This window comes from Tupaia chinensis, unplaced genomic scaffold (assembly GCF_000334495.1).
Source record: "Tupaia chinensis unplaced genomic scaffold, TupChi_1.0 Scaffold000271_1, whole genome shotgun sequence".
NCBI lineage: Eukaryota > Metazoa > Chordata > Mammalia > Scandentia > Tupaiidae > Tupaia > Tupaia belangeri.
In genome coordinates this window covers 3,065,788-3,088,613 of record NW_006159752.1, presented here as the reverse complement: position 1 = coordinate 3,088,613, position 22,826 = coordinate 3,065,788, and the positions used below count along the sequence as shown (strand labels likewise).

Below are 22,826 nucleotides of genomic sequence, written 5' to 3'. Positions count from 1 at the left end.
GATACTAAGGAAAAATTCAATTAAAAAAGGTTTTCCACCTATGAAACTAAAAACAAAGAATGTGAGTCAAAGCCAAGTGCAGCCCGGACCCGAACACGCCCCGCAGTGCCGGCCCCAAGCACCCACCTGCTCCTGCAGCTGCGTTTTATACTTCTCAGCTTCTTCGATGTAGATGTTCTGCAGCTTCTCACACTCCCCGGTGTAGAACTCCTTAAGCCGGTTCTCCAGTTCTGAGAGGTCGGCCTGGTGCTGCTGGTTCAGCTTCTGCACGAATCCTTCATACGCTATTTGTAACTCATCCTTGGCTTTCTGCAACTTGTCACAGGTGGTTGAAGCAGTGACTGAAAAGGAACGAGCAAGAAAAGGGAAGCTGTCAGCCATCTGCTAAGTCTCCTAAACGTGAAACACTCATACAGTTGTGACGACGCTGGAGCCATAAACTCAGGAATGGCTCGGGTCTCTGGTGTCCAGAACTGCGAGCAAAATAACACAGCTGTGAACTGTAGAAAGTGACCAGAGGGAATGCTCTCCAGTAGCAAGAAAACAAAACAAAGCTAAGAAAAAACCACCCCAAACTATGAGCAGCAAGGGACATGCGTGAGAAGCACCAGGCTCCCGAGCAAAGACCACCCTCTTGCATGGTGACCCCAAAGAGAAGAGCCTCTGAATGGCTGAGACTTCTCCACGGACACGTTACTCACAGCCGGTCAGTGTAGGAGAAGCCAGGTCAGGGAAGGAGCAGGGCTGATCAGGGAGAAGACACAATGGGCTTTGAGCCTGTACTTATTTTGACCCAATTTCAAATTATTATTGCGAAAAAGACAGTAATGAAAACAAGATGTCAGAATATGTTGAACATGCACACAAACAAATTTAAAGCATGCTAAAAGGCCCAATAGGGGCCAGGTGTTATGGTGGATGAGGGCGCTGGACTCTTAGATGGCCGACCATGATTTGAGTCCCAGACCTGGCGGCTTGATTTCTCATTTTCCCTTTTTCTCTCTGGTCAAGTCATAATAATAACAACAACAACAATGAATACAAATAAATAATTATTTTTTAAAAATCCTCCAATATTAGCATATTGAAAGGTTACATTTTTTAAAAAGCAAAGTAATTTGATAAAAAATCATTTAAAATTAGGATGAGTGGTTAGCCTAATGGCTATGTCACTGGACTCCCATATAGTTGATAGTGGTTCAAGCCCTGGACCTGGTGGTTTAAACTCGTTCCAGGTGCCTATGTGTGTGTGCCCAAGATCTGGAAAGGAGAATGGAGGAGAAGGGATTGCGGGGAGGCCATCCCCCCAGGGCGTGACTTCTCGCTTTTTGTCTCTCTGTCTCTTTCTGGCGAGCGCACGTGCCCTATAGCTAAAACCTCTCCAAAAAAAAAAAAAAAAAAACTAAATGAAAAAAAATTTAAATCAGAGCATCCTCTCTCTCCCCTCATCACTGCCCAGAATGGAACGACTGACCAGAGTACACTGCAGAACCCACACAGAGAACAGACACACACACTGTACATCAGAGGAACTCCAATGTCTGAGGGGGCTCGGCTGGGCCCGCTGGCCACCCCCAGACTAACGTGTGCGCACAGGGAGCTGGAGACCCACTACCGCCAGCACACGCGTGTCGCAGCGCCCACCGAGCTGGGGACGAACGAACTCGGCTGCTGGTCAGTCTGCCCCAGGAATCCCTGCCTCTGTTTTGGTAAGGAATATTTCAGGAGATGTAGAAGGAAAAACCTTATTTTAGGGCAGGGAAATGAATAGTTTAGTCAATGATTCTTCTGCCTGAGGAATGTGAAATCTGCCGGTTTCCGGGGTGAGTTTCTGGCAATAAGACAGAATCGTTCCCTTGGGAATATGCCGCGTGGCCGCCCATGGCCAGATTTACTCGCCCCAAATCAATACTCAGAGGTAGAAGAGCCTGTATTAGAGCAATGGCAAGAAGGGTGATGCCAGAGAGAGCCCTTAAATAACAAGTCAGTCCTCCAGTGGGGTGCCTGGAAAACCATGACACGTTTTTACATAGAAAACCAGAAAAATACGTCAGAACTTTCCCGACAATCTAATATTTATGGACAGAAAAAGGAAGATTTTGGGGGAAAAAAAATACATGTAATAGGGACCAGCAGTTAGCGTAATGGCTATGTCGCTGGACTCCCATGTAGTCGACTGAGGTTCACGTCCCGGACTGGGTGGCTTGAAACTCACACCGGGCACGTGTGCGTGCGTGCCCAAGATCCAAAGAGGAGAATGGAGGAGAAGGGATTGCAGCATGGCCATCCCCCTGGGGGGGTGATTTCTCGCTTTCTATCTCTCTGTCTGTCTCTGGCTGGCTGGCTGACGAGGGCACGCACCCTATAGCAAAAACCTCTCAAAAAATAAAATACATATAATATAAAAATTGCCATTTTACTCATTTTTAAGCGCACTGTTCACGACACTAAGCAGAGTCACATTGTGCCACCTTCACCACCACCCATCCCAGGACCTCCCCCACACGGAAATACCACACCAATTAGATCCCAATCACTTAACCCTTCCTGCATGAACCTCACCAGCTCTCTCATATAAGCGGACTCCTACAGTACGCGCCCTGCTGTGGCTGATTTCATCTGGCACCATGCCCTCAAGGCTGTGCCACGTACTGGAACTTTCTTCCTTTCCTAAGGCTGAAGAATATTCTATCGTATGCGTGGAGCCCACTGTTTGTTTATTCATCTGTTGATAGACTGCTGGGTTTCTTCCACCCTTCGGCCACTGTGCCTAACACTCTCCTGAACACAGGGCACAGATATCTGTTGGGGTCTTTGCTTTCAGTTCTTCCGTGTATACCCCCAGAAGTGGACTGAGGCTGATTTTATTTTTCATCATTTCAGGGACTGCCAGTACTCTTCGGCACAACGGCTGCACCATTTTACAATCCCATCAGGAGGACACGAGGTTCAAATTCCTCCATATCCTCACCAAAACCTGCTCTGCTTCTTTCAAATAAATAAGTAAATAAAATACTCATCCTCGTGGGTTCTGGGGTGGTATATAACAGTGGTTGATTCCCCTGCACATGTGCGCACCGGAGACAGGGGGAAGGAGAGAAGGAAAGTGAGAAAGTACATCCCATGGGGGGTGATCAGGCTGTAATCCCTTCTCTTCCATTCTCCACGCAGGATTTCAGGCACGTGTGCACACACGCCTGGTGCACTTCTCAAGCTGCTGGGTCCAGGACCCGAACCACACGGTAAGCCATGTGATTCCCGGCCACCCTAACCATCATGCCACTGACGGGCTCTCGGTGTGGTTTTGCTTTGGTCGGCAGATTTCTACACTAGTGATTCGATGTAAATAAAATCCTGGTGCGGACAGAGAAAACTGCACCCCGCCATGAGCAATGGCGGGCGCTGCAGTGAGTGAGCTGTGAGGGCCAAAAACTTCACCAAGCAGCGCTGAAGACAGGACCCAGACAGGCAGAAAACAGGCAGCCCCTGGAGGCCGTCGCACAGAATATCGCTGAAAAATCAGTGCTCAGGGACTAAAGAGGAGAGGGTATTTTATCGTTTCTTCTTCTTAAATTTTTAATTATTACTCTTATGTTTTAACTTGGTATTAGGCATATGTGCTCACCAAAGAGAGACAGCGTGAGAGGGAGAGTGAGCAAGCAAGCAGCCAGGTCCACAACTCAAACCGTGCTTGGCCACGTGCAAGTCCAATGTGTCAACCACCGTGCCACCTGCTGGCCCTCTTCTTTTTAAAAATCTTTCCTTTGAAAAATTGCCAGAGGGGACCACCAGGTGGCATGGTGGTTAAGGTGCTAGACACTCTCATATGGCAGACCATGGTTCAAGCCCTAGACCTGGTGGCTTGCTTTCTCACTTTTCCTCCCTCCCTCTCTCTGTCTCTGTTCAAATCAAAATACATGGATAAAAAAAAAACAAAATAAATAATTTTTAAAAATTGCCAGAGGGTCCGGTTCTGTGGCCTGGTGGTTGAGGCAGGCTGAGTATCCGCACAGCCAACTGCATGGTTTGAATCCTAGACCCACGAGCTGGAGAAACATGCCAGGTACGTACACACAGTGCCCAAACGCCGAAAGACGGAGAGCTGGAGGAGAAGGGATCGAGGCGTGACCATGCCGCACGCATGGGGGGTGTTCTCACGTTCTGTCTCTCTCTGTCAAGTGCACATGCTCTTCAGCTAAAACGACCACGTTATAATAAAGAAAAGGACGGGGCAGCAGATGGCATGGCAGTTACATTTCTAGACTCCCACGTAGTCCACTGCAGTTTGAGTCCCGGACCAGGTGGCTTGAAAATCATGCTGGGCATGTGTGCGTGTGTGCCTAAGATCTCAGGAGGAGAATGGACAAGTGACTGAGGCATGGCCATCCCCCAAGGGGGTGATTTCTCACTTCCCCTTTCACTGTCTGTCTCTCTGGTGGGCGCACATATCCTAAGGCAAAACCTTTAAAAAGTATTTTATATGTAATACACTTTGAGCCCCTTGGACAGCTCTTATCAGAGGTAGAACATCGAAGTGAAGCCGACAACTCAGGGTTAGACTAGAAGAAACTTAGGGCTAGGAGGGCTTCTAATGGAAGGCAGCAGTGTGCTAGGCAGGCCAGATGCGAAGGCACCTGCTTACCACTGTCACTCCGAATGTGTAACGGTGGAGCATCAGACTTTAAAATCAGACAGGGTACATGGAAACCGTTCACGGTGGTGGGTGCAGCCATGTCCTCAGTTTTAAAAGGCGGTCGCAGCAGCAGCTGCCCAGATGTTCGGCTTGCTGGCCGCTGGAGTGAGCTGAGTGAGGGAGAGACGGCGAGGGAACAGCAGAGGACAGAGGGGAAAGCGGGTCAGAGGGGGAGGGCTCACTGCTCTGGCTGCAGTGGCCACAGTGGCAGGCCGCCCAAGGGTGACATCAACCCCCAGCTGTGCACAGACCTCTGCTCTGTTTGCAGGCCTGAGCGCTTGCAGCGGGGACAGCTGGACGCCTATGACCGCTCACAGATGCCTCTAGTTTGTCCTTACTGGCCCCAGCTCCTAGGGAAACACAAACCTGGCAGAGAAACTCATGCAGTATTTTTAAAAGGATGCACGTGGGCGTGCTGCACTACGGCTGTGCTAGACACTCTCATATGGCAGACCATGGTTCAAGCCCTAGACCTGGTGGCTTGCTTTCTCACTTTTCCTCCCTCCCTCTCTCTGTCTCTGTTCAAATCAAAATACATGGATAAAAAAAAAACAAAATAAATAATTTTTAAAAATTGCCAGAGGGTCCGGTTCTGTGGCCTGGTGGTTGAGGCAGGCTGAGTATCCGCACAGCCAACTGCATGGTTTGAATCCTAGACCCACGAGCTGGAGAAACATGCCAGGTACGTACACACAGTGCCCAAACGCCGAAAGACGGAGAGCTGGAGGAGAAGGGATCGAGGCGTGACCATGCCGCACGCATGGGGGGTGTTCTCACGTTCTGTCTCTCTCTGTCAAGTGCACATGCTCTTCAGCTAAAACGACCACGTTATAATAAAGAAAAGGACGGGGCAGCAGATGGCATGGCAGTTACATTTCTAGACTCCCACGTAGTCCACTGCAGTTTGAGTCCCGGACCAGGTGGCTTGAAAATCATGCTGGGCATGTGTGCGTGTGTGCCTAAGATCTCAGGAGGAGAATGGACAAGTGACTGAGGCATGGCCATCCCCCAAGGGGGTGATTTCTCACTTCCCCTTTCACTGTCTGTCTCTCTGGTGGGCGCACATATCCTAAGGCAAAACCTTTAAAAAGTATTTTATATGTAATACACTTTGAGCCCCTTGGACAGCTCTTATCAGAGGTAGAACATCGAAGTGAAGCCGACAACTCAGGGTTAGACTAGAAGAAACTTAGGGCTAGGAGGGCTTCTAATGGAAGGCAGCAGTGTGCTAGGCAGGCCAGATGCGAAGGCACCTGCTTACCACTGTCACTCCGAATGTGTAACGGTGGAGCATCAGACTTTAAAATCAGACAGGGTACATGGAAACCGTTCACGGTGGTGGGTGCAGCCATGTCCTCAGTTTTAAAAGGCGGTCGCAGCAGCAGCTGCCCAGATGTTCGGCTTGCTGGCCGCTGGAGTGAGCTGAGTGAGGGAGAGACGGCGAGGGAACAGCAGAGGACAGAGGGGAAAGCGGGTCAGAGGGGGAGGGCTCACTGCTCTGGCTGCAGTGGCCACAGTGGCAGGCCGCCCAAGGGTGACATCAACCCCCAGCTGTGCACAGACCTCTGCTCTGTTTGCAGGCCTGAGCGCTTGCAGCGGGGACAGCTGGACGCCTATGACCGCTCACAGATGCCTCTAGTTTGTCCTTACTGGCCCCAGCTCCTAGGGAAACACAAACCTGGCAGAGAAACTCATGCAGTATTTTTAAAAGGATGCACGTGGGCGTGCTGCACTACGGCTGTCCGATGTGCTCCCTGTCTGTGTGGGACACACTAGGAGGGGCGCCTCACTCCCAGGTCCAGGTCATGAACGTCCCTCACACTCGCCACAGCCCAGGCAGATGTGCAACGCCCCCCGAGCCAGCTCTCGTTCCCAGCCTCCATCTCGTCTTCCTGACTCTCCCAGAATCCCACCCTCTTTCAATTAGTCAGGAATCGAACTAAGTCAGGAACAAACAGAACATCGTTCAGAATGGGAAGTGAACACGGATGTTCCCACAGTGAGAAGTGCAACTGTTAAAGAAGAAAGAAGTTCTTACGCAAACACAGAACCCACACGACAAAGGCCACGGGGTCCCCTGGCCTCGTGTTCATCGCTCCTTTACCCGATCGCTGAAAGGTGTCTGTGACCAAAGGCACCAGGTGACAGGTCTCGTAGGTGAGAACTTTTGTACAACAGCTGCAAGTGGCGAGAGCTAGGCTGGCAACCTACCTCAAGACCAGAAACGTAGTTTTCAGAATTGAAGAGAGAAAAGGCCTCAGTATAAAATCATCCCTCACTTTCAGGGCCGTATTAGGCATCAGAAGTCAGAGTGTTCACTCTGAGGTGACCCAGCCGTGGGGAGCATTCGGAGCCGAAGGCGGGACAAGAAAACGGAGCCCTGGCAGCGTGAACGGTGACTATCGGAGTACGTGAAAAACGGTTCATGAGAAGGGGCTTCAAGCCCTGCCCTTCAAATAATGATGTGGATGACGTCGCATGGAAAGAGTCCAGTGCCCGAAGAGAACCTCTGGGGAATATTCGATAGAGCTGAATTCCCCGGAGCCTCCCGAGCTCCCCGGGGAGGAAGTGGAGCCATTACTGAATCAGAGCTCACGGGTGTCCAAGGGGGAGGTCGGACTTGGACTCTTCCCATTTCAGACTCGTTTCCTTTCCTGATCGTACTTGGGGCCGCAGCCCTAAGCCCTTAACATCCTCCTGCAGTGACACAGTGCCTGCTAGCAACAGCCGAGTGGCACCCCTCAGCAGGGGACAGCCACAAATGCGTTAGGACTGCAGGGCGCAAACGACCCCTGCACAGCCGGGTACCCGGGGTCGATTCCCACACACACCGTGGTTCTGCCACACGATGTCATCAGATGACGGAGCAGATTTACCCACTGCCTCACTTTCAATGGAGGTCATCTCAGCGTCCTCTCTGCAGGATTAAGAAAACACGTGATGTCTCGGGCCCGGGTCCTGGGCAGGGGAAGAGTGCGATAAACCTGACTGTTACTGCAGCCTTCCCGGAGCCCACCTGTTGAATGTGCTTGAAGACTTCTCAGGGAGGCTCAGGGCGCACCACAGAGCATAGGAGCTGAGGGCAGCACGGCCCGCCCGCACTCACCGGCATGCGCATGGACACGGCTCTCGCCCTGCAAGTGCGTCTCTACCTCTGACCACTACCCTCCACCACCGCTCCTGATAGGACACGGCTTTTACCATGTCTACACCAGACCTGAAATATCAATAGTAAAAAGAAAAGGGAGGTAGGACCACCAGTTGGCATAATGGCTATGTCACTGGACTCCCATGTAGTCGACTGCGGTTCAAGTCCTGGACCCGGTGGCTTGAGCTCACGCCGGGCACGTGTGTGTGCGTGCCCAAGATCCCAAGAGGAGAATGGAGGAGAAGGGATTGTGGCGTGGCCATCCCCCCTGGGGGGTGATTTCTCGCTCTCTGTCTCTGTCTTTCTGGCAAGCATACGCGCCCTATAGCAAAAAACTCTCCAAAAAAAAAAAAGAAAATGAAAAGGGAGGCTGTGATGAAACCTGCTGTTCTGCCAGGCTGACCCATGTGGCAAGGTTCTGGGTTCACACCCTAAGACCTCCCTGAGTGTGCTGGGCACGCACGTGCCCACAATCCAGGACTGACTGGGGCTGGAGCAATTGAAGCATCATGTTAGTGAGTGTGCTGGTCTCTTTCAAGAAATAAGTAAACTTTAAAGAGAAAGCAATTTTAAAGAGAAAAAAAAAATACTGGGGAAATAGGGTCAAGTGAAAGGTCAAGCAAGTATTCATGTGTGCCACGGAAGAGACCGACAGAAGCGGCAAGAAAATCAGACGGCCTCGCCCCCAACCGCACACACCCATCTTCGCTGGAAGCAGGCCCGCTGTGGGTGACAAGCCTTCTCCCCCAGGGGCCTCCCTGTCTGCCCCACCTCTGAGAAAAGAAGATGCGTGCGTCCAGCTCTGCCTGCCTGCTTTGGGTCCCTCTTCCAATGTGTCTCTGGCCACCTCGGAAGCCAGCACCTGCTCTGGGTTCTAGGAACCTTCACACCTCTCTTCAATAGCACACGGTCAACATACTTTTTTTTTTTTGAGAGGTTTTTGCTATAGGGCGCGTGCGCTTGCCAGACAGACAGAGAGAGACAGAGAGACAGAAAGCGAGAAATCATCCCCCAGAGGGGATGGCCACACCACAATCCCTTCTCCATTCTCCTCTCGGGATCTTGGGCACGCACGCACACGTGTCCGGCGTGAGTTTTAAACCACCGGGTCCAGGACATGAACTGCGGTCGACTACGTGGGAGTCCAGCGACACAGCCATTACGCTAACTGCTGGTTCCCACGGTCGATATACTTTTAAAAAGTTTACCCATTCATTTCTTCCATGAGACAGAGACGAGAGAGAGGAAAGTGGTCACCACTCACAGGGTCTCCAGGCTGCAGCCCACCGCCAGTCTCAGTCAGCCCGGGTCGAGGTGCATGTGTGCCCAGCATGCAGGAAGACCCGGAACACGAACCCAGGACTCTCCATGTGGCTCTACTGTGTGACCCCCATTCCACCCTTGACCCCCAGTACAGCACCTGAGGTCACCCAATGGTCTGCCTTCCATGCTTCCCCTGCAACACGGACGGGGCTGCTTTACCTCATGCTAGTGCCTCCTACACAGAGATCCGATTGCAGCACGCTTCCTGGCTCGCGTCCAGGCTGCTGCCTCTCTTAAAGCAGGGTCTACTCTGCTCTAAAACCGGAGGTAGGGTCCAGCAGATAGCGGAACGGCTGTGTCAGTGGACTCCCACATAGTCAACTGGTTTGAGTCCCAGACCCAGCAGCTTAAAACTCATGCCAGACGTGTGTGTGTGTGCCCAAATTCCTGAGAGGAGAACGGAGGAGAAGGGATTGCGGTGTGGCCATCCCCCTGGGGGGTGACTTCTCATTTTCTGTCTCTCTCTCGGGGAAGTGCACATGCCTGATAACAAAAATCTCTAAGAAAGAACAACCGGAGGCAGCAGGGCCAGACCTAGAGCAGTGCAGGGCCGTGTTGGTGACGTCGGACCATAGGGAAGCCCCCAGGCTGGCACTCTGACCTCCTTGTACGTGCTGGGTGTGCCCACAGACCACGGGCCAGGCTAGCTAAGGCTGGAAGTGGACACGCACAAAGACCCTGATGGGCCTGCCCGTCGCCCTCCCTCTGCCTCCCTCTCTCTCAGGGAGGAAATGAATAAATAAGCTTAAAAAAACAAAAACAAAAACAAAACAGAGGTGGTAATATCACAGAATTCAGCAGCCATTTCTAAAGAGCCAACTGACACTGTGTAGAATGGCAGTGGCCTACAAGATGAAGGGGGACCCAGCACGCCCAGCGCACAGGCACCTCCGCTTCCCGGGCCTCACCTCTGCTTCACAGTGCCCTGCAGTGGCGGGATAAATACCACCGCTCTGACCGCAGCACGGCGAGAATGAAGGGACACACAGTGACAAGGACACTGCAGGGCACGTCGTCAGAGGCTGTGGGGCCACCCCTACGCCAGGTTTTGCTTCCCCCAAAGCACTTTTCACACGACCAGGAAATTTGGCAAGCAAGTCGTAAATAAGAATCTTTTTCCAAATTTCCAAATGAGCTACGAATAGCTTGCTGATTGCTGTTGGCCTCAGATCCAGGACTCGACATGGACCCACTTTAAATTCTCCCACTCACCGTAACTTAGGAGGAAGTTACTTTTACAAAAAGGGCCATGCTACTAGTTCCTTCCACAAATGATACGTCGCCTCTAAAAGCCAGCTCAACTCTATAAAGTGTGCTCACGTGTGCAATTCTATGTGATAGAATACGCTCTGAGTTAATCCAACAGGTAGCGTCGTCAATCTTGTTCGACTAAAGCAGGAACTGGAATGGCAGTGCCGGACCCAGAACGCCAGCCTGGAATGTCTCTGCCCAGACTCCGAGACAGGATCTGGCCGGCTGTTTCCCAAATCGAGATGCTTTAGAGCAAAGTTAACTCATAGCAAGGGACTCCAAAAGTTCACAGAAAAGTGGAACTAAAATATGAGTTCACACTGGTGCAAAGTTTTTGAAATCCATGTATAACTCCCCCACCCCCGAATATATGTTTTTCCAGGAACTCTTTTGAAGACTGTGCATACGAAGGCTTCCCTGGGGTATCAGGGCTTCATTCTCGAGGAATGCAGAAAAAGACAGCAAGGTAGGGCAGCAGGCTGCTCTCTCTCCAGCTGCACTGACTAGCCCTGACTGTCCTGCAGGCAGGCGGGCCGATACCCTGGCCCAGTTGCCCATCTTTGCCTTCCTGCATGGGTGCCAGCTGGGGCTCCCCGGGGCGCTTCGCCCCACGGCCGAGGGAACAGCCGCCAAGGCTGTGCTGCGACCAGCTTATTCGGCCGGCCAACAACACTGCAGAACGGGTGCTCTCCTTACCACAGCGGCCAACTCCCATGGACAAACATTGAAGAATAAAAGTGGGTTGGAGAGGAAAGCATGACTTAGTAACTGACCACACGGTCTAAAATTCAGTGCTGAGAAAGTGAGGTAGACATCAAAGGCCAAACAGTTCAGTCAAGAGAATAAAGAGGATGTTAGGGAAGGTGACTTTGAACCAGGTACTACTCTGCCTCTCTGCCCAAAGATGAAGCATTTCTAGGGCACAGGTCAAAAGAGTTGGGAGGGACCAGCAGGCGGCATAGTGGTTAAGGTGCTGGATTCTCCCACATGGCCGACCATGGTTCAAGTCCCGGACCTGGTAACTCAATTTCTCTCTCTCTCTCTCTCTCTCTGTGTGTGTGTGTGTGTGTGTGTGTGTCTGGTCAAATTAAAATAAATGAATGAATAAATAACAATTTAAAAAATAATTATTAAAAAAGAAGAAAGGGTTGGTAAAAGCTGTTGGCATGCATAAAATTTGGAAGCCTACAAGAACAGACTTACTCCAGTTGGAGCCACTGAGCTTACTTGATCTTACACAGTTTTTACGTAACAGAACTATCACTCCCTACAGCTGGTGCCATGGCAAGGGCCGTTCCAGGAGCCCCTGCAACAGAATCACCTGGATGACCAGCAAAAGCAGAGATTTTTAGATTCCATTCCAAGGCAACTGAGTCAGAACCAATGGGTGTGAAATCTGGGAATCCATATTTGAACCTGGGATATTTTATTACATGATGAAGTTTGCAAAGAACTTCTCAAGGCAGGCGCTGACAGGTGGCATGGTGGTTAAGGTGCTGGACTCCCACATGGCCAACCATCATGGTTCGAGTCCTGAACCTGGTGACTTGCTTTCTCATTCTCTCTTTCTTTCTCTCGCTCTCTGGTTAAATCAAAGAATGATAAATAAATAAAGTTAAGTAAATAATCCTTTAAAAAAAAACTGCTCAAGGCAAATGACATTAAGTTAGGAAAAATAAAAATCTGACAGGGCAGCAGGTGATGTGCAGGTTACAGTGGTAGGTTTCATATGGCCCACTGTACAGTTTGAATCTCAGACCAGGTGGCTTCAAAAACGTGCCAGGCATGCCCCGAATCCCAAGAGGACAGTGGAGGAGAAGGGATTATGGCATGGCTATAGCCCTGGGAAGAGGAGAGTTCTCACTTTTCCTTTCTCTCTCACCACCTCTCTCTCTCTCTGGAAGCCACACGCACCCTACAGCAAACCGGGAAAAGAAAAAAAAAAAAAAACGTTGAGGGTCTGGAGTCAGGACAAGGAAAAATATGCAATAGGTTTTCAAAAAACTAATACCACCGGTAGTATTTTGCATCTCTGCAGGACAAAGAACATGGCCTTATAAATATAGCCAGCTAAAATCCATATTTCGAATTTGGATTTGAGGTGGGTATCAACTTTTTCTTTTTTTTTTTTAACTTTATTTATTTATTTACTTTACCTTGACCAGAGAGAGAAAGTGAGAAAGCAAGTCACCAGGTCCGGGACTCAAACCGCGATTGGCCATGTGGGAGTCCAGCGCCCTCAACTACCACGCCACCGGGCAAAATAAAGAGTTCAAAATAAAGAGCTCTGTTTCGATGTACAGTTAGTTGGTTTGAGTTTTCCTTAAGACCTCCTTCAAAAAATCATTTCTGGAACTTTGCAACTCCTTAGTGACTTAGCTGTAAAAAGTCTAAGGCTTTGTTACCCCAGAACTGTAGACCAAAGTAAGCGTGTAAGAACTAGCACACCCCACAGGTGTGAGGCAGTCCCAGCCCAGACACTGCTATGTGCTGACCGGGCAGTCGGTACACTGCTTCGACAGCGCGCTGTTTGTGGCAAGTGACTTCTCCCCGGTAGGTGATAGGACATCTTAATTTAACAATACTGTTTTAGAAATGTTCACTATGGAGTCATGTGCTCAGTGTGTGCAGGAGGGAGGGGGTGGGAATGAGAACATGAGAGAGCACCCCCAGGGGGATGGCCATACTACAATCAGTACTTGCTTCTAGAGATGGGGATCCATGAAAATGGCATGAGGGAATTGTCTACGATGACATAAATGGCCTTTGACTGATGCGGGTGTAGGTTATGAGTGTACATGTCTATCAAAACTGATGAGATGGGACCAGCAGTTAGCATAATGGCTATGTCGCTGGACTCCCATGTAGTCGACCGCGGTTCGAGTCCTGGACCCTGTGGCTTAAAACTCATGCCAGCCATCCCCCCCCCGGTGGGCAATTTCTCACTTTCTGTCTCTTTGTCTCTGTCTGTCTGTCTGGTGAGTGCACATGCCCTATAGCAAAAACAAAACAAAACAAAACAAAAAACTGATGGGAAGATAAGCCTTCCATTGCATATAAATGATATTTTCATAAAAAAGAAATTATAGTGACAGGGCCAGTCAGGTGGCATGGTGGTTAAGTTGGCTGGATCCTACATGGCTGACAGCACAGTTCAAGACCTGGGCCTGGTGGCTTGACAAAAATACCAGATACATGTGTATATATGCCCAAAGTCCCCAAAAGAGAGAGGATTGTGACATGGTAACCCCCTGGGGGATGCTTTCTCTTTCTTTCTCTGTCCAGTGAGAGTGCCCACCCTATGGCAGGTTTGGGGGGGGGGATAGAGTATAAAATTGTATATGCTCATAGGAGGGGGTCTTCAAAAAGTTAAAGGAGCCAGATCCCACATAGCCAACCACGGTTTGAATATCGGCACCTGTGGCTTGGGAGACTCCACCCATGGAAGTGTGCGCTCAAGATCCCAATGGGATGGGGAGAGAGAAGACAGGGGGCTGAGCATGACAATGCCCTACAAGGGATGCCTTCTCCCTCTCTCTGTCTCTCTCACTGGTGAGAATACACATCCTGACAATTTAAAAGATAATTTTTAAAATTTATTCATTCATTTATTTTGACCAGACACACACGCACACACGCACACACACACACACACACACACACACACACACACACAGAGAGAGAGAGAATGAGAAAGCAAGGTCCAGGACTCGAACTGAGGTCAGCCATGTGGGAGTGCCCAGCGCCTTAACCACCATGCCACCTGCTGGTCCCCTAAAAAGTAATTTTATACATTGTTTTAAAATAAAAAATTTAAAACTGCAAATGTCTATAAATATGTATCAATTGCCCATAAAAATGGAATGCATATTCTATTTTCCCTATAGGAAACGGGACGAAAATTTCTGCATTTAAGGGCTTGACTACCTAAAGATACGAGGAAGACACAGGATACAGCAAATACACCAATGTTAGACAGCAGATCACGGGGGAAAGGAGCCTCACGGTGTTGTTCTAAGAGATGGAGGGCTTTATTTTTGAAAAGTTTCTGCAGAAGCACTTGGTGAGCCCCTCCATGAAAGGGGTGTGGCTCAGACGAGGGGAACACTCGGACTGCCTGGGGTCAGCTGCCCCCCCTCGGCAGCCATGGACACGCATCTGGGTGGGGATGGAGCAGCAACAGGACTGTCGTTCAATGAGGGGAAGCCTGGAGGCGCTGGAGTCAAAGTCTCACTGGGTTTCCCAGTTCTTGGCTTTGTGAGTTGTCCTTTATTCTTAGCAGTTCTTAGTAAACTGAGAAACTTGTCTCAATTTTCAGAGAAGGTAAAGAAAAATTACCCAGGGGCCAACAGGTGGCATGGTGGTTAAGGTGCTGGACTCCCACATGGCGGACCACGGTTTGAATCCCAGATCTGATGGCTTGAAATTCATGCTGGGCACATATGCACAGATGCCCAAAATCCCAGGAGGAGAACGGAGGAGAAGGCGTTGCAGCAGGGCCATCCCCCCCCCGGGCGTGACTTCTCACTTTCCCTCTCACTGTCTCTCTCTCTCTCTCTCTGGCAAGTGCATGCACCCTATGGCAAAAACTTTTTAAAAACATTACCCAGTGGGAATGAGACCAAGACTCCTTTCCCCTCATTATTTGGGAGGAAAAGGTGGACCTGTGAGCTGGTGTTGGTGGCAGTGCTCTCTCCACATTTCCTGTGACGGGCAAGGCACCATGCCTCACTATATTACAAGGTGGTTCCAGCCCCGCGGGAACTAGCCAAATACATCGACTTCGCATCCCGGTGAAGGACTTGGACACCAAGACGTGAGGTCACACCCTCCTAGGCACGGGCAGACCCAAACCTGCATGGTTACCTCCGCCCGAACTCCCCGACGGCGAGGGCTGGTCAGCTCGCACGCCCACCTGAGTCTGGAGAGCCTGCCTGAGGGTCTTCTATAACACCAGTCTCCTTGAGTCCTTTCTCTGGTACGGCTTCTGCCTCACCAAGTGGCAGATGTGGTGAGTTACTGCACGGCTGAAACCGCACGCGTCATCAACGACCACCCAACGGCTGGTAACTTTCAGGGATGACACTTCGCGATGTGTCGCCTCGTGGAAGCCTCGCAGCCACACGTGGGGCACATGCTTATGATGGCCATTCTAGAGGAAGAAGGCGGGGCAGCAGGGGCACAGTGATGTGCTTGGGTCACCCAGCTACCAAGGATTGAAACCCAGATACCGTGTCCACGCAGTCCTAACCCACCTCGCTCTACCGCCTCAGATTTGAAAATGGAGTTACGTCTGCCATGTGAATCCCTCTTCTCACCCCAGCTTGTGCTCACACTCAGCCCGGTTGGCGGCTCTGAGGGCGTGCTCCCCCCTGCAGAGCAGACCCTCCCCAGGGTGCCGTCTGCCACCCCTGAGCAGCTCTGCCTGCCTCACAGACAGCAGTGACGCATTCCCCAGGCATCCTGTCCCGAGTGTGTGAGCGAAACAGAAGGCCAGCCCTGGCACCCGACGCTGATAGCGGCAGGAGAAGCATGCCGGGCACTCGCTCCTTATCACAGACCGGAGGGCGAGCGTGGGCAGGGCTGTGATGGCTTCCGGCCAGGCTCTGTGACTACTTGGAGGTGCTGAGTTCCTGGGCCCCAAGTAAGACCGCAATTGTGCTTCCCACTGAAAGGCAGAGGCTCTCCATTCCAGTGGAGTGAATGAGCACCGTGTTCTCGTCCTTGAAACTCAAACCGCTTGGGAGGCGAATGGGCACCTCCAGGGGGTGACAGCGAACCCTGCGACACACAGAAGCCTCCTTCCGGACCTCCTAGCTCCGTATCCACTGCACTGTTTAAGGCACAGACAAAAGCAAATTAAGCTGTCATCCGGCAGGCAAGTTAGGGACACGGCAGAAGTCCGCCCAGTCTCCGAGGCTGTGCGAGCCTCGAACTGTTTCACTAGAACTCCTAAGTGTGGGATGGGGGGCAGTGAAGTTCCGTCTGTCTTAAATCACCGTTCCATAAACAGTCCTTCACTCCATAGCCTAAAGTAGTCAGGACCGGTGGCCTGGCGGGTGCTAAGGGCCCAGAGGGCTTAGCCAGGAGTTGGGCCTCACCTCCCAGAGTGGGTGAGGAGGAGAGGAATGCAGAAGTCTTGACCTCACATTTCCTGCCCTTTGACCTTTGCCGTGATAGAGGAGGGACAGAGTAAGAAATTCTGTGTCATTCAAGGCCACATGAACAAGCCTGGTAGACTTAGGTTATGTGACGTAAGCTGGGCCTAGAAAGAGAAATACCAGGTTCTCACTCAAATGCGGAAGCTCAGAAAGTTGACCTCATAGATGCGGAGAACAGGACGGTGGCTCAGGGAGCCCGGCCATGGAGGGAGGCGACGGTATTTCAGTCAGGAAGACGAGGAAGCTCAGGTGCCGTACAGCAGGTGCCTCCGGCTAGCGACAACTACGTATTTCAAAACGGCGAGAGGAGGGGATTTGAAATGTGCTCAGCGCCAAGTAACGGTCAGTGTCTGCGATAATTAATATGCAGTTACCTGATTCGGTCATGACACACTGTATCCATGTATCAAAACCACACCGTACCACAGTATGTACAAGCCCGTGTCGATTAAAAGCTACGTACATATAAATGTATATGTGTATCTGTTCTAAAAGGACATTCAAGTCTGGCACATTAGGTTGGCAAAGTTTAAATTCTGATCTTGTCAAAAATTCTCCCAGATGGGACCAGCAGTTCACGTAAAGCTATGTCGCTGAACTCCCATGTAGTCGACCGTGGTTCAAATCCTGGACCTGGTGGCTTAAATGCACGCCAGGCACGTGTGCGTGCGTGCCCAAGATCCCAAGAGGAGAATGGAGGAGAAGGGATTGCGGCGTGGCCATCCCCCCTAGGGGGTGATTTCTCGCTTTCTGTCTGTCTCTGTCTTTCTGGCCACCACATGCGCCCTTATAGCCAAAACCTCTCCAAAAAAACCACACTTCTCCCAGAACTGGAGTCCGCTGGGCTGGCTGCTACCTTCGAGTCGATTATACCCGTAAGTACACTGGCTGTAAGTGGAGACTCGGCACCCGCACAGATCTGCAGAGAACTGCACGGAGCGGCCTTCTGACGACCAGCCCAGATCTGGCGGAAGCTAAAGCAGGAAGCAGAGCCTTAAGGCAGACAGTGCACGCCGATGTGGCAGTGGGGGGAGAAAAGGCAGATGCGTCTGCCCCAAGAACCCTGAGGTCCACAGGAGAGACAGAACCACACAGAGTGAGGCCTGGAACAGCAGTGCTGACTGGGAGGGCCACCGAGCACAACGCCCTGGGAGAGGGGAGGTCACTGGGCAGCTGCCCACCCCGACTGCGAGGTCAACACGGAACACAGGTTTGCGGCCCACTGCCCTAACAAGCAACACACATTTTTTTTTTTTAAAGAAAGATATTTTGCTATAGGGTGTGTGTGCTCACCAGAGGAACAGAAGAGAGAAATCACCCCCAAGGGGAGATGGCCATGCCACGATCCCTCCCCCTCCATTCTCCTCAGGATCTTGAGCATGCACGCACATGCGCCTGGGGTAGATTTTAAGCTGCCAGGTCCGGGCGTGGGAGCCCAGGGGTGCAACCATTATGCCATCTGTGGCCCCAACATCCTCTTACCTTTTTGCTCATCACTCTCTAAGCACCCCTGCAGCGAGCAAAGCAATTACTTCCATCAGAGAGCGGATTTGCTCACTGCTCTTTAACATGAAAAGTAGTTCAAGAAAAAAATAATTATTTAACAGGAATTCGTGCAATTACAAATATTATTCTGTTCCTTCCTTCTGCAAGAGAAATGTTTTGGTCATCAGAAGCTCTGCTAGGCTTAGTCAGATCAGTGTCGGGAATTCTGTGAACTCGAGGTCAGGCTGCCAAGACGGAAAAGAAATGTCGATAGTTAAGTGTTTGCACAGATCCCGGAGTGGGCAGCCGACAGCTGCCGGCGCGCAGCCCCAGACACAGAGCAGACAGGAAAACCCAACTTGCCCCGTTTCCCCTCGTCCTGTAAATCTGAACAAGGACAACAAAAGGCTCTTACCTAGTTCTCCCCGGAGGTTGACGAGTTCTTGAGATAGGGTTTTGTGTTGTTTCAGAGCTTCCTCCCGCTGCGGAAAACACACATCAGGTTACTAATGTTTGCGAGAGGGTCCCTTTCAGGGAAGTTCACACTTGTTATCACCAGGAAAGCGAGACCCAGAATTGAGGCTAACAGTTTGTGTGGTTAAACAATACAGATGTCCCTCAGCTGTTAAGGAAAATCCTGTTTCGAAACTCTCTCTCTCAGATCCTCATGCGATTTCCACTGGTGGCACCGGGTGGTCCATTTAAACATGTGCCCTTGAAGCCAGTGCTTCTCTGCGGATCCTGTACTACCAGGGAAGCTCTCCTCCTCCAGGGACAATAAAGGCCTAATCAGTTTAAGATAAATATTTAATGTTCTAAACAGGCACTTACATGCACTTTGTCCGATATCTGCAAATAAAATGTTTGGTTACAGGGCTAATCAAGTACTTCAAAAAGGAGGGCAAAAAGTTTGTTACAAAGTTACCCCAAAAGATAATCCTTTAAAGACCAGAGTCAATGAATTTTATTCAGCTACACATTATGTTCTAAGGATTAGTATCTTTTGGATCAGCGGGAATGTTAAGTAGACGTTAGAGAAACAAACCGAGGGTTGAAACCGGGCAGCTGTTCCCGTATGTAAAAGCAGTTCTTGACCTTGTGATAACAAACGATTTTCAAGTCACCAGCAACACGGCCATCACACACACCCCAATATTGTACGCAGAGACGGTTCCCCAAAAGGCAGATCCCCGAGCACCAGGCGTGAGATATGAACACGCAGGATTTCCAGGCTCTCTGGAAATGCCCTCTCAAGGATCACCCACCACATCCTGAGCACGGCATTGCAGAGCCCGGGAGCCCAGCCTTTGCAGGCAGGAGTTGCTTGTCATGCGAAGCATTTCCCCTAGTTCCAGACAAGCCCGGTGGAGTCGCTGACATTCTTCCAGCAAAGCACTATAAACAAACAATTACCCTGGTCGCAGCACAGGGTGGGTAGAGGCACACTCTGCTGCCGGAGCAGCCCATTTCCAGCGTCCGTCTCCGACTCCCCCTGCCCTGCTCTGTGGGAGCAGCGTGCAGCGCACAGGTGGCCCTGCCACCCAGCAGCGTCAGGCGTCTGCACTGGAAGCTCTAGCAGGAGGCGCCCATTGGCCGGGCCGCGCTTCCCGTCCTGCAGGTTCCCTGTGCCTGGGACTCGGACTCGCCTCTCCCGCCTCTCCCACAGAAGCTGATACTGCAGCTTCTGCCTTTGGCACAAGCAGCCTGTGATTACTTAAAGCCACAGCTCTTCATTTATGACAGACGAGAGGCAGGCATTAGACTGATCGATGGCCACTTACTTAAGTATCGGCTGGGCCGGTGGGAAGGGCTGACCCTCTCCGCGGGGATGACGGAGTTATTTTTAGATTTGTGGGCCTTTTTTTCTCCCCTCGCTAATTGAGGCCATCAGATTATCACACGTGCTAAGAGAAATGGGAACTTGCTCTACTAAACCCATATACTAAATGAAGTGATGGGGTGAAGGGCAGCCAAAAGGGGTGCTTTGTGACTTAGGATTTTAAGTGGTGTCTCTTTCTTGAATGCTTAGAGCATGGTCTACTGGTGTTGTTTGTTTATTTGTTTTTTTAAGAAGACTGAAGTGCTGGTTTGAGAGCTGGATATCTTAAAGATTTCCTAACTTTTTTGTTTAAATCTTTTTTCTTTAAGAATTATTTATTTAATTTTATTTATTCATTCATTTCTTTTAATTTGACCAGAGAGAGACACACAGAGAGACAGAGTGAAAGAGAGAGAGCGAGCGAGCCACCAGGTCTAAGACTTGAACCATGGTTGGCCATGTGGGAGTGTCCAGCACCCTGACCACTATGCCAGCTGCTGGGCCCCAAGATTTCCTAACTTTTACCTTGTATCAGTCTCTCACTGCACTGAGGGAGGGGACTAAACACCAGTATCACCTGTGGATAGCTAACAATGACTGGAGCCTAGGAAACAGTTTTCACTGAGTACATTCTGGCTTGAACAGTATTCTCAACACCCATTTTGTTTTTTTAAAGATAGACTTTTGCCATAGGTCATGTGTACTTGCCTGAGAGACAGAGAGAGGCAGAGAGACAGAAAGTGAGAAATCACCCCCTCGGAGGATGGCCATGCCACAATCCCCTCTCCTACATTCTCCTCTCAGGATTTTGGACAGGCACACACATGCACCTGGCATGACTTTTAAGCCACCTGGTCCAGGACTCGAACCACAGTTGACTACTTGGGAGTCTAACAACGTAACCCTTACGCCATCCCAACACCCAATTTTTAAAAGCATGGCACTAAGTTTCTGAAATCACCAATCAGTGAGTCCAGGTTTTAAAAACGAACAAGTAATTGGTTTCCTATTGTAGTAACTGAAGTTTGAGGAACATCTGTCTGGATAATGGAAGAATATAAAATTGAAATATTCATATAGTTTTCTTAATCTCATAAATTTAAGCCTCTATTGTTTCTGTAGTCATCTAGTTCACGCAAAACCAGAAGACAGCTTTCCTACTTACCCACAAGCCGTTCTCAAACGCAGTGAACTGGCTTGACATTGCCTCTCCAATAGCAGCCAAGCTGCCAGCACAAGGAAGACGTGGCGGATAAGTTAAATCATCTTTCAAATACATGGAAACTAAAGGAAATGAAGAATGCCAAGAGATACAGCTGGCAGAACTGTAAAGAATCCTGTGAAAACCATCATATTCTATCATGGCGATACTTCTGCTCAATAAAGGGGCTGGGGGGGCATTTCAGGATGTGTGGGGACATTTCGGCAGCTCCACTGTGCTCGGATTGCCTGCCCTCAGTGCCTCAGAAGCCACGCTGACTGCCGATCTGTCAGTCCCAGTGAGAGCAACAGGAAACCTTTGAGGTCGTCTTTCACGCTCTGTCTGAATGAACTGTACAAGTCAGTCTGTCCTTCCTTCGTAATGTGTCCTGAACCCGCTGCCTGTTCTGGATCGGTGCGACTTGCTATCTACTCCTGAATTTCTCCCGCCACCCCCGGACAATCAGAAGCACCTCTTGGTCTTCGCGAGGGCTGCTATGATTTCATACGCTGTGTGTATATAAACTTTATTACTCAAAAAGGGCTTCTCAGAGCGTGCATCAAACATCAACAACATTAGAACGACATCAGCACCGTTTCGCGGGCCTGAATTTTCCGTTCCTGTCTGGATTCTCAGCCTCTCTCCTGTGGCTGTCCCGGGACACGTGGCGGGCATTTCCCACTCTGCAATCTGGCCAATGCCACGCTCTCTGAACGCCTGGCCGTCTTGACATGTCCCCTTACATACAGCCTCTGAGGATGCTCAGTGTCACTTGACACACACCATCCTCCTCCCCTGCAGGCCTAGGAAGGACACGGATTCTTCTGAATCGGTTGGCAAGTTATTACTCGGTCACCGACTAAAACAAAGTATTTTTCAGAAAGAAAATTTAAGACGTGGTCCCTGTCTTCAAGGAGCTTGGGACCTCGGCAGAACTGAAATACCCAAGCCCACTTCTTTGGTGGTCTCTCGGAGCAGATGACTTCCCCTGACAGGAAGCAGTACAGGATAAAGGGAAAACCGAGGGTTTGAAGCGTGCTGCTTCCGCGAATGATGCCCAGAGGCCGCACCACACTAGACCACAGTTCGCATTAGTGTCTGCCTGACTCCCCGGTAACCTGCCCCTGAAATTCACTTACCGTCTACTTACAGATAATAGAATGTATTTTTCTGGCTGATTGACTGTTTCTTTTTCTACAGCGGCTCTGAGATCAGTGTTTCTGTCTTAGGTGATAAACTCTTTCACAGATAACAGGTTTATTTCATGCTCTGTATTACAACAGGCAGAATGCCACGCAGTGTGGACAGGGAGAATGGTGCTTTGCTGCTCGTGTATTTAAATATATGACATGCTCCGTGGGGAAAAAATGGATTTACCATCATTTAATTAGGAGTGCCTGGGACAGGCACTTAGTCTCTGGCTGTCGTCCCGTCAGCGTGCCTGAATTTTGCTAGCCACTGAGCAGCACCAATGGCACGGGGTCTTGCAGAAAGGCTCGGATGCACGCTCACTCTGTCTGTCCTTGCCCCACGAAGGGCAAGCTCAGTGGCCCCGGGTGTCCACGGTTTTTGCTCTCAGGCAATTTTACTTCCTGCACACTGCTAGTGTCATTCAACCATTTCCTCTCTTTATGGCCAATGTAGGTAGATGCCACGAGCAAGAAAAGACTCGGGGGCTTTGAAAGATTAGTCAGAGGTTTGGGGGTGACCTCAGTCCTGTAAGGGTTATCTAGAAACCCAGGAAC

The 22,826-nt window shown here is 50.4% G+C and overlaps 1 protein-coding gene across 7 annotated transcripts in view; it reads right to left on the bottom strand.

Moving 5' to 3' along the window:
- MTUS1 (microtubule associated scaffold protein 1) overlaps positions 1–22,826 on the bottom strand; it is a 192,733-nt gene that overhangs the window by 12,474 nt on the left and 157,433 nt on the right. For 6 of the 7 annotated variants that reach the window (XM_006149686.3, XM_006149687.3, XM_027772350.1 and 3 more), the window contains 2 exons: positions 18,477–18,543; positions 127–341 (listed from right to left, as the gene is read on the bottom strand). In XM_006149686.3, coding sequence (XP_006149748.1) covers positions 127–341; positions 18,477–18,543 — 282 coding nt within the window. Of the gene's footprint in view, positions 1–126; positions 342–18,476; positions 18,544–19,474; positions 19,680–22,826 lie in introns of those variants that run through there. The other variant, XM_027772351.1, reaches the window with a different exon arrangement.